At 38.7% G+C, this 12,816-nt stretch overlaps 1 protein-coding gene across 50 annotated transcripts in view; it reads left to right on the plus strand.

Moving 5' to 3' along the window:
• Positions 1-12,816, plus strand: part of trdn (triadin) — a 462,709-nt gene that overhangs the window by 210,374 nt on the left and 239,519 nt on the right. For all 50 annotated transcript variants that reach the window (XM_087980725.1, XM_087980732.1, XM_087980853.1 and 47 more), the window contains one exon: positions 11,465-11,509. In XM_087980725.1, coding sequence (XP_087836851.1) covers positions 11,465-11,509 — 45 coding nt within the window. The remainder of the gene's footprint in view (positions 1-11,464; positions 11,510-12,816) is intronic.

Consider the following 12,816-nt stretch of genomic DNA (forward strand, 5'->3'; position numbering starts at 1 on the left):
TTTCTACAGGTATTTAAAAAGGAAAAGAGTACATAGTGTGAGGAGTGAAACTTTAGAGACTAAGGACTTCATAACAGAAGTAAGGAAACAATAGCCAGATTCCAGAGATATTTTGCATCTGTTGTCACTGTAGAGGATCAACATAACATCACGGAAATAGTTGTAAATAAGCCAAAAGCAATTAGTCTCCAGGGAAAGCATACTGGGAAAATAATTACATAATCCTAGGATATTAAAAAATTGGCTGCTGAGATAATGGATGCATTCGTTTTATTTATTCAAAATTCCCTAGATTCTGGAAAGGTCCCATCAGATTGGAAAACATTATATGTAACTGTCTACTTAAGAAAGAAGAGAGACAGAAATGCTTGGTCAGTTAATGTCTGTAATCAAGAAATGCTGCAATCTGTTAAAAAGAAGGTTGTAGTAAAGTACTTTGAAAATGTCAATATGACAGTGAAGCAGAGTCAACTTGGCTTTCTGAAAGAGAAATTGTGTTTTACTTTTTTTTAAAAGTTCTTTAAGGAAATAGAGTGATAAAGGGGAGTTTGTAGATTTGGTGTACTTGGGTTTCCAGAAGGCATATGATAGGGTGCAACTACAAATGTTACCACACAGAATAGAAGTTCATGGTGTAGGGGCTAATTTATCTGCCAAGACAGAAGACTGGATAACTAACAAGAAGCAGACAGTAAGAATAAATGCATCATTTTTAGTTTGGCAAGGTGGGGGTGTCACAGGGATTAGTGCTTAGCCTTCTTTTATTTGTACTTTATATCTGTAACTTATATGAAGGGGTTGAAAGTATGGTTGCTAAGTTTGCTAAAACCATGAAATAGGTAAGAGACTATGCTGTGAAAAGAACCTAAGGAGTGTTCAAATGGATATAGATAGTTCAAGTAATTGAGTAAAACAATTGCAAAATATGCAAATTTTGGTAGGAAGAAAAAAAAGCAACATACGATTGAAAGGGAGAGTGATTGCACAACTCTGAGGTTTAGGGTGTTCTAGGTATCCTGGTACATAAATCACAAATGTTAACCTGCAGAATGTTGTAATACATTGCAGAATGTTGTAATATATTGCAGATGAAATGGAAACCAAAAGTAGAGAAGTTTTGCTTCAACCGCATTAGTGAGATCACAAGTAGAGCACTGTGTACAATTTTGGTCTCCGCATTTAAAAAAGGGTTATTGTATAAGAGCAATTCAGAGAAAGTTCACTTTGGCTGATTTCTGGGATGAAGGAGCTATTTTATGAGAGAAGATCAGGTAAGTTGGGTCAGGATAACAATTGGAGTTTAGAAGAATAAAGGGACTTGACAGGTTGGATGCTGAAATCATTGTTTCTTTTGTGTAACAGAATGAAATTAAGGGACACAGTTTACAAAGGTGTCTTCCAACAAAGATGGAGATTAGTAAAATCTTTCTCCCAAATGGTTGTGAGCCTGTGGAATTCCATTCTTCCCAGAGAAGAGTGGAGGCAAGACTATTTAAGATCAAGTTGGATAGATTCTTGACTGCCAAGAGAGTCAAAGGTTAATGGTGTTGACTGAAAGTGAAGTTGAGGCCACAATCATTTAAGCCATGATATTATCAATTAGGGAGCAGGATTGAAGGGTTAATGACCTAGTCCTGATCCTAATTGATGTGTAGGTTCATATGTTTTCCATTGTGTATGGTAATCTCCCACAAATATCAATGAGAATTGCCAGGCGCTTTCAACAAATATTTTTCATCTGTCTGCGTGGGAGAAGTTAAAAATCACACAACACCAGGTTATAGTCCAACAGGTTTACCTTCGTCAGGTAGCAGCACTCTGAATGCTAGTACTTCCAAATAAGGCTGTTGGACTATTATCTGGTGTTGTGTGAGTTTTAACTTTGTCCAACCCAGTCCAACACTGGCTCCTTCTCATCATGCATGGTAGAAGATACAGAATTCATTCTCTGGATCATGGAAAACTAAGGTATAAAGGGAGGAAGAAATTTGAAAAATTGCCATCACTAGAGAAGTACCAGGATAACTTATGTGACTAAAGGCTGACAAGTTCTCAAGACCTGATAGCATACATCTGTGGTCTTAATATTAATAACTATAGATATAATGGATGCATTGGTTGAAATCTTCCAAAGTTCTCTTGATTTTGAAAGGTCTTGGTAATTGGAAAACTGCAAATGTTACATCTTTAATTCAAGAAAGTATTTTTAAAAATGTATTTATCAAATTGTCTACTATAACTGTGGAAACCTCATTGAAGTAACGTAAATACATTTTACACCATTTCCTTGGTATTTCCACAAAAAGGGCACTAATGATTAGAAGAATTTTTAATGTTGATCAGTATGAATAACCTCATGTATTATTGAATTTTTCTACAAGCAAGCAGATAACTTGTACACTTGTCATAATATTTATGGTAAAATTTACGTCTGACATAAATTAACTTAAAGTTAGAATGTAACATGGGACATAGTTTGAGAATTGAGGTGAGAGAGAGACATTGTGAAGAAGAACCTTGTTTACACAACAATTGGTAATGAGTCTCTGCCAATGAGAATGGTGAATGTGGGGCCAATCAATGTTTACAAAAGCAAATTGTATAGCACTTGAATGAAATAAACTTGCAGGTCCATGGAGACTGAGGGGGAGAGTGAAACTGACTCTGTAGGGATCCAGCATGGACCCAGTGTGGAAAATGGTCTCCTTTCAGTACCATAAATGACGCTATGAATATGAATTAATGTATGAGAAGTCTTATGTTTGGAATTCCCAGGACGATGGCCATGGTAGGAACAAACTGATATAAAAATAAGCAAGATATATCAAATATAAGAGTATCAGACTAAAACTATACAACTGTTTTAACATTCTTCTGCCATTACAGTAGAAAAACTAAAAATTCAGCAAGTACTCTTTTTACTTTACTTAGCTTAGTGCTCAAGTTTCTGTGGTGGCTGTTGGAGAAGGAGATATTGTATGTTCTCAGAATGCAACGAGACTCCTAAAGTTGGAGTTTTCATTCTGGGCTTTGATTAGGACTTGTGGTGGTGGGGGTGGGGGTGGGGATGGGGGGTGGTGGGAGGAGGGGGGGGGGGAAGCCGGGCAGTGTGCTGGCAGTCCAGGTACCTCTGATAAATCCAGAGGAAATGTCCAACCCAAGTCTGGATGTATGGCCTACTTGGATTATGGACCAAAATTTTGTCAGCTGGGGCCTGCTGAAATATGTCAAAATAAGGGCTTGGCCATTTAAGACAAAGATAAGGAAATTATTCTCTGCTAGGGTGGAGTGCTTTACTGCAGAGGGCTTTAGAGGCTGGTTGCTAAGCATATTCAAAGAGGAGATGGATTTTTAATCCAGCGAATCAAAAGTAATGGGAATGAGCCTCGAAAGTGGAATTGAGATTGATAAAATCAGCCATGCTCTGATTGAATAGTCATATTTCTGCTCTTGGTTGGACAGTTTCTGACATATGCAAACCCCTGTCAGACTTGTTTGGCTTTTCTCTATTGCTTCAGATGGCGTGGGCCTCTCCTTTGGAATGCAGGTTAAGATGCCTTTTTTTCACACCTACTGTGACCTATTGATGGGCTACAGAGGTTTGGGGCAGCCACAACCTGACCGTTACACTTGGAGATATATGTTCAGCATATTTTAACTACTCTCCAGGCAGCCACTGGAAGGAGAAAGGAATTTAAGGTTGAATTCCAGAAGAAAAAATGGCTTCAGCCTCATTTAGCACCACAAAAAGTTATTTGATCTGATAATGTATCCAAATCGCACCACAAATACTCAGGAATTCATCTCTAATATTCAAGTTACAGTTTAGTCACAACACTGTAAGGTTTGATCACTTCCCCTGTCTTACATTTCACTATTATAACTATATAGTTCAAATCTGAAGATAATCTTCTCTTCACTGCCTGGGTACTAATCTTTGGCCTGTCACAAGTCCCGCGAAATTGCACCCTTTCAGTCAACCAGTTCACCACCAAGGCAAAACTAGCTTTCATGTATTCTGAAGTTGATATTGTGCCCAAAGCCTGTCCTAGATCTGCCTACATGCAACATCGAGGATATCTTAAACTATTCAAAAACAGCTTTTCCATTTAATATGCAGGACCCTGGTATCAGAGTATGAGAAACGCTCCAAGGAGGTGGTGTCCTTTATTGACACTTTATCAAACCACTTATCACTCATACCCAATTGCTGGAAAGATTTTAGAAATACCCACTAAAACCACACCATACGTCTCCGCTCTCATGACCTTGCCCCATATGTTCCCCACACGCCAAAACGTCAATGCTAATTATCCTGTTTAAGGTTGAATTCCAGAAGAAAAAATCCTTAATCCTTGTTTGGCTTTTCTCTATTGCTTCAGATGGCGTGGGCCTCTCCTTTGGAATGCAGGTTAAGATGCCTTTTTTTCACACCTACTGTGACCTATTGATGGGCTACAGAGGTTTGGGGCAGCCACAACCTGACCGTTACACTTGGAGATATATGTGCCTCTTTCCACTTTCGAGGCTCAACAAGCCTTAATCCTGTTGGCTTGCCTTACCTCTGTTAAATTTATTATTTCAATACATGTGCTTGAGAAATATCTAATAGGTCTATATAATGGTCAGATTTGATGATCTTTTCTGTAAAGTACAGAATCTGATTGAAGGCGCTCCTGGGCCAGTAAGTTTGCGTATTATAGCGATATTCACTTTGTTCTTTTAGAAGGTAGTTTGTTCTCCATTGATACTGTCTGGAAATCATGCAATTGTACCTTCTATCAAACCCAGGAATGTAAATTATGTAGAAATGTTTGTTGTAGAACGTTGTGAAATGCAACAACCCAGAATGCCTGTGTTTGAATGATTGCAGAAAACAAATGTTAATGTAAAATCAGATTTTTACCAGCAGGTTCCTTGAGCTAACATGCAGAATCCTTTTTGCTGTTTGTCCTAGTTTTTAAAAAATTTATGTCTGCTATATAAGATGGGCCAAGGCAATTGCTATTTAATATACCTTCACAATATGTGGAAGAGCTGCAACTTCCCACCTCCGCTGCAACTCCCCACCTCCTTTAGTTGGAAACCATAGGGGGTAAACTTCAAATTTGGTGGGTATACAGAATGGGCTGCAGAAGCAGTGGATCAACTACTTGAGCATCTTGTCCAGTATTCCTTTCCATTGAGAGCCTGTGGAGAAGCATAAGATTAGTCCTAATAGCCTTAAAATTTGACTTGATGTTTGGATTGTTGAGGAAGGCAGTTGCACAATTATAATATTACTGCACAGAGGCCCAGGCTAATGTTCTGTGCACAACAATGAAAAATCTGGAGCTCGTCTCAGTAATTAGATTAAATTCCCTTCAGCCCAACAAGTCCATATCAACCCTCCAAAGAGTAACACACCTAGACCCATTCCCCTACCCAATATTTACCCCTGACTAATGCACCTAACACTATGGGCAATTCAACAAGGTCAATTCACCTGACCTGCACATCTTTAGATTGTGGGAGGAAAGCTGCACAGACACAGAGAGACTGTGCAAACTCTACACAGAGGCTGGAATTGAACCAGGATCTCTGTACTGTGAGGTAGCGGTGCTAACCACTGAGCCACCGCACCACCTCAAAATGTGACCATTAACTATTTTAAGTAACTGACAAAGTATTGACATCAATATTGTAATTAGTAATGACAACAATCATCAATTGTCATAAAATCCATCTGGGTTACTAATGTCCTTTGCAGAAAGAAATCTACTGTCCATATGTTGTTCATTCTTTCCTTTAGCTAGTTTCCCTTTGCAAGTAAGGTTCAGCCTTTCCCACTTAATCTCTATTCAAAGGCAGTGGGCAAAATATTATAGAGTCTGGAACAAAATGTAGTCTCTAGCAAGATTTGTGGCATAATCACACAGGAAATCCTGTGAGGCCCATCTCAACACTGGGATCAATTTTTCTGCATTGCTGAGCGGGTGAGATGAGTTTCTTGCCGGGCAGCACTGAGCTAGCAATGAAGGAAGACTACAGCTTGATTAATGCTACAACTCACCTCATTAACATTCAAATTTCTATCTCACCAACCCCCTGAACAAGTTAGATGCTGAGAATTTGGGTGGCACAGTGGTTAGCACTGCTGCCTCACAACGCTAGAGACCCGGGTTCAATTCCCACCTCAGGCAACTGTCTGTGTGGAGTTTGCACATTCTCCCTGTGACTGCGTGGGTTTCCTTTGGGTGCTCTGGTTTCCTCCCACAGCCAAAAATGTGCAGGGTAGGTGAATTGGCCAAGCTAAATTGCCCGTAGTGTTAGGTGAAGGGGGAAATGTAGGGGGATGGGTCTGGGTGGGTTGCTCTTCGGAGGGTCGGTGTGGACTTGTTGGGCCAAAGGGCCTGTTTCCACACTGTAAGTAATCTAATCTAATCTAATCATTTGAAAGCCAGAGCAGGCACCTAGCGATTTCAGATCACCTGATTCTGAAACATGGCTATGGAGACCCTTCATGTTGCTGAGCATCAAACAGCATCTTAGGGCATAAGCCACAAGCATCAACCACGTGCATACCTTATCAAGGGATATCGGGATCCCACATTTGCCAACCCGTCAATCCTCATGCCATCTCTCCAATCCTTTTTTAGAATGCTCAAGAAACAGGTTTGCATTGCAAGATGAATTGGCAAATAGTGTTGAAAAGCTGCTGAAGGGACAGTCTGCACATGCAGATAGACATCCACCTCACAAACTAGACTAGGCTGCATTTCAGGGCAATGCACATGCTTGTTGTGAAGAGTCTGATGTCAAACACCATTGAACTGTTTCTGCTTGACTGTGGCTGTTTTCTCCTGGAATAGGAGATAGAGAGGGATTCAGTGACCTGAAACTGTCTTCGTTGATACAGGGTCATAGAATGATGCTGAGATATTCTGAGGTAGTGATTAGACTCTGTAGAGCGCACAAAGGTTTAATTGTATGTGAGGCTAGCGGTGGTGCAAATGAGGTAAGATATTGCAGATAACAGTGAAAATGGTGGAAGGTGGGTGCGGGGTTGGATATAGAGTGATTGTGAGGTTGTAGAGAGTAGATAGTGACATTTACCCTCGTGGAGCAGGGAAGGTATTGACCTCCTTGAAGCACTGCTGGTGGTATCTTAATACTGTGAGACCCACATTGATTCAAGATCTACTGTCATGGTCTCCTCTGCCAGTCCTCTCTTAACAAGGTGAATATAGTAAAATGGGGCAAGAGATCTTGGTCAAAATTCCTTAAAACTCAATACAAATCAAATTTATCCAAAAAAGCTAAGATTTAGTCTAAATGAACCAATCTGCATCAGTTGAAGTCTGTCCTTCAGTAACCTATGGCATAAAGTAAAAATAGAAGTATAAAGAAAATGTTAATATAAACTCATATTTGTAATCTCTTCAGATGTAATATTTAAAGTAGATTCCTCAAAGAAAATTTAGTTACACATGTTTAGCTAATGGTCTTTAGGAGCTTGCAAATTATCCTCATCATTGTTGTTGAATGACCCACATCGAAACATTTAGAGTGAAAATGATTGTTGAGGAAAAATGATGTACATGTATGGAAGAGATTATTTAATATTAATTGAAGATAGAAATAAAATTGAAAATAATTGTATTCCTCCAGCAGCAAATTGCAATGTCAAATAATGTGAATCGCTTTCTGCATTATGTTTTGATGATGTTAGATTTTAATACCAGGCTTTTATTTGTAATGATTCATTGTAGCTCATTACCATTTCCTTATTAACCTCCTACTGTGTGGATATTACATCTACTTAAGTGACTTTTCAATCATTATCCAAGTTGCTGTATACTGTTTTTAATACTCTGATGAATAATTATTGAACAATAACACTCATTTTTACTTTATCAGAGAATTTCCAGGACAAGGCGAGTTTCTATGCTGTACATCTCTGTGACTAAATGTTGACAATATACATTTTGTAATAGTCTTGTGAAAAGTCTCCCAATACGTTGCAAACGTTCTCTTCAAACCTCCTACAGCAAATGACCAGGAAAAGATGATGTCTATGGATACATCAGAAAATGTTTTGCAATGACATAGTTCCAATCGGGTGTTTACCATTCAGAAACAATTGTTGTTCAAGTGCTAGCTATAGAGTCCCGAATGAGAGCCAGCAGAGGGGCCTCTTGTCGTGCATTGGTCTTGTTGTTCCCCCTGGACAGACTGACTCAGGTTTAAGTCCTACCTACTCTCGAGGTGTGTAATAACATGTCTGAACAGGTTGTTTAGGGAAAAATAGGTTAACAAAAAGGAAAAATAAATGTTGGCCCACAGCACTTTAGGGTAGCTCCCCCACAAATAGTGTTATAAAACAAATGAAAGCAAGCGGACAATTTAAGTGGTAGGCAACTCATTACCAATCCTACTGACAGCAATTCCTAACAAAAGCTCTAACTCATTTACCAAGATTGCGCTAAATGCAGGCTAAACTGATGTTTCAAGTTGAGACAACTTATAGAGAAGCTTCTTGGCATCTATTGTATCAGTGGAAAATCAATCCCGCACACCCATCAAACAAGCCTAACTCCATCAGTTAATATAAAATGAAACACATAATTAAAATGTTGATAAAGAAGTAATAAAAGCGCACATCTAGATAATAAATGCCCTATATCCACTGGGCCAGTTGCTCGTTTGTGATGCAGAGTAACACCAAAAGGGTGCCTTCAATTCCTGCACTGGCTGAGATTATAATGAAAGACTGTCCTTCTCAACCACTCCCCTTGCCTGAGACATGATGGCCCACAGGTTCAACCACCACCAGTCATCTCTCCCTAATGAGAACAGCCTTATGGTTCTCTGGAACTATGGTGACTTTATCTTTTATTTAGTGAATGTCTGTGGGAAGGTGCAACGCCATTTTATTGAATCATTCTAGTCCATGTAGAGATCGTACAAAGATGGTGGACCAAATGATCTCCTTCTCCTCCATAACAATTCTGTGATTCTGTGGGATGCTTCCTGGACTGAATTTTATCAGAAATAGACTACAGTGTTAGTTTTGGTGAGTTTCATGAAGGGCTTCTTTCCATGAGCCTTCATAGGTTTTCTTATGCTATCTTCTCAAACTGGCCTCATTATCTATGCACCACGCTCTTATGGCACCACACTTGTCATGGTCTCCCTCTCACCACACGTCGAAGTACTGGTCACTGTTAAAATTGTCAATGATTTCTGGTGCTGGCACCATTTATAAAGCCCAGCAGTGCACCAGGTCAATTGCTGGCAGTCCACAGCTGCCTTGTACAGGCCCTGTCAATTGCCCCAGACATGTCGGGCAGAGGAAATTTGTACCCCATTTTGCCAACAGGCACTTAGAGGTTTTACTGTTTGGGGTGTAAGTGTAGTTACTCTCCGTGAAGCATACCCTGAGATGTTGGTGACTGGTGTCCAAAGTGGAGGGCAGAAGGAGCAAACAGTGAGCTGGAGTCACCAGATATTCATTCCAACTTTCCTGTCAGGAATTATCATCATCTAGTTTCTCTTTAGCAGTTGGGGGAGTAGGAAACTGTAAATCAGTGAGGTGAAGTTAACTAAAATTTAAATTTTAATGCACATAAATAGGCTCCTCAGTGCTTGCTAACATGAATCTCATCTTCTGATTTAATCCTTGATTGGAAAATGTGTCTTTTGGCTCAGTAAGGAATCTCCTTACTGCCAATCTCACACAATTGTCCCAACTTTCTTGCCAATGTTGACGTTGTTCAGTAGCTGAGAAAATTTAGCAAGTTCTTTACATTCGGAAAATATAAGAATTTTAAATCTCGTAATCATAAGGAGATGATATTTGCATCCAACTCCCAATAAATGATTTAGAAGATAATTTGAAAATTGTATGACTAACATTCACCAGAAATTAGCAAGTGAATTTTGGCAAGTTTCACGGCGGGTTTCTGTCTGTGAGCTGGATCAGGATTGGGCATATGGTTTCAACTAATAACTGATGATACAAGATACATTGCAGCAACTCACCAAGGCTCCTTAGAATATACTTTGCAAAAATGTGACCTGGTGATGAGACAGTACAGTTAGAATGATAGCTGAGTTCAATGGACTTGCAAAAAATCGAGTCCAAGTTGTAAGATAATTGCAGAGTGATTTCATAATACTGTCAAACGTGGTTTATAAATGCCATCATATTTTTCAATGTGTTCACCCATTTCAATAGTGTACTAAACATTAAATGGTCATATCCTGGGACAATCCATTCAAACACCATCCTTCAGATTGACTAGAAGTTGGACTCCTCTTAATTTACCAGACCATGGATTTGTGCTGACCTTTGTTTCTTGCTTCCTTTTTCTGAAAACATTTTCAGAGGCGTGATGTGCTGTTGAAATAAAATGGAAGTGAGATTTTTAAAAGGTAAATAATAGATATTACCAAAGGGGATGGCAACAACTTCATAGGGCCTCGGTAAACCACACAAAGTCAAATAAATATGCAGAAAGAAAGCTAAATTGGAGGGAGACATCTTGAATGTTTCTGTGAAGTTGGAAGTACCACCTCCAAGATGAAAAGTGGAGGCAATCCTGCAGTACTGGGCATCAGAATCCTGGCCAACAATTTTGCCATTGACAGTTAATCAGCTAGGGCAGCTATTAAACCTGAGGGCTAAGTGCTCAACATCCTCAACAGAAACACAGTGGCCAGTACTGAGACTGCAGTCCAACATAAAGATGTTTCTTTAATGGGTATTCTGATTAGCATAATATTGAATATGCATATAGTTAAAGTGGGGAGGTAATGGTGTAGTGGTTATGCAAGTGGAGTTTAAACTCAGATCATGGGTCACGAATATAAAGCTAATCCTAGCAATAATGTCAATGACAATTATCACAAATTGATATCAACATCTGGTTTATGAAACATACAAATTAAGTGCAGAAGTAAGCCACTTGGACCTGAAACCTGCTCTACCATTCAATAAAATCACAGCTGATCTGATTTCTCTACATTCCTGCTTAGTCTGATAACTTTTCACCCCCTTGCTTGTATAAATAATCATGGAAATTGCCAATCTCAACTGCATTCTCATGGCCACATCCTGATTCCGCTTTATCGCCACGTCATTGATTGTCCAACCACTCATCACCCTCTTCTCATCCTGTGTTAGTTATTTTTCTTTTTGCAAGTCTGTTTCATGTTTCTTAGTCTTGACGAGTGCAAGTTGGAAAACATTGCCTTTGTGTCAGTTTTTAGCAATTTTTTATAATAGATCTTGTTGTGGTTAGTCGTGAAGTAAAGAAAGAGAGAAATTATCCTTCATCTCTCCTTGTTTGTAATCCTACATGAAGTCAAAGACCAGGAAGTGACCAGAGGTACTTGCAGTTTTTGTAACAGTCAAATTATCATTTGTAAACACTACCTTCTTGCTGGTAAAGTAACATTTATTCTTTTTGCTTTCTTACAGAAAAGAAGGATGCTGTCACTGATGCCAAACCTAAAGCAATTAAAAGTAGGTATTTCTATCACTATTTATGTATAAAGACATAAAAAATTGCATAAACATTATTATACATGTATTTATAAATACAAATATATATACATAAAACAAAACTAATTTTGATTTTTAAGTTATGCTTTTTACGAAAAAACTTTATTGGTATAATATCACTTAATAAACTTTTAAGGGCTTTTCTTAAAACAGTGATTCATGCCTGTGTCCTAGGTTTAGATATTCAGTTTCATTTATGTGTCTTCAAGATAACTTGACTGAAACATGAGATAATGACGTTATCAGTTAACTGTTATAAATGTTAAACAGGTCATAAAAGACCTGACCATTGATAATTTCTAATCAATTATAATGTTCAGTTCTAGAGACAGGTGATAAGATTGAACATAATTTGGTCATGTAATTGGAAATTTTCCCAATATTTCCTTATCTTTGACCGTGTTTCACAAAGGTAATATGATCAAAATTATTATCATACATACAAGATAACTCACAAAATGTTGACACAAGTAGGAATGAGCCTAAGCCACCAGGGAAACCAGGGTATGAGAATACCATTTCCACATAAATACATAAATTGAGAATTTTGTTTCTAGTTTGGCTTACTTGACCGAAGTGGGTCAAATCAATTTATTCAGGATCTTGCCATATGTAATTGAAGGAAAATATTATATTGAATGGTCAAGTGGAATATATAAGAACTAACTTTCTTAAAATTTTTATCAAGTAACAACTTTTTTCCCAAAAAAGTCTGAGAAATGGGATCAAACAGCAGTTAAACCAACAGTCTTCCCCTTTCTGCATTGCAATGGGTTTCTTTGCCTTTTCTCAAGGGGATGAAACAAGAGTTGTGTCTCCTAAATAATGCCAGGATGCTTTGCTAAAGGAATGAAGCAGCGGAGGTGATCCCAGACGCCTGCACAATTACTTGTCGTTGCAGCCTAGGAGTTTCTGGAGAGGGCCATTCTTAAACAATGGTTATGGTCTTGACATGGAAGTTCTTATCCTTGCTTCTGATTGCAAAAACCAGGGAAGATGAGCATCAAGTTAAAAAAGAAAGATAAATATTTTGTCGGTAATTTCCCGCCTAGTTGACAGGCTTTTGGGTCTTCTGGAGAATGACAACCAGAAGTTCCCAAGGCAAATAATGCAACTCCTGTTTCCATCATTATTTCCCAATAGGCCCTGCCTGTTAATGGTAGGATGTGCTATCCTACAATTTTCTGTTCTCTCCCCACCACCTCCACCTTAATTTTATTTTCCTGCTTCTCGGTCAAAGAATGATAGGAGGATATAGCAGCAAAGGA

Source organism: Chiloscyllium plagiosum, unplaced genomic scaffold (genome assembly GCF_037043375.1).
Source record: "Chiloscyllium plagiosum isolate Xiang-an unplaced genomic scaffold, Cpla_swu_hap1 HiC_scaffold_3, whole genome shotgun sequence".
NCBI lineage: Eukaryota > Metazoa > Chordata > Chondrichthyes > Orectolobiformes > Hemiscylliidae > Chiloscyllium > Chiloscyllium plagiosum.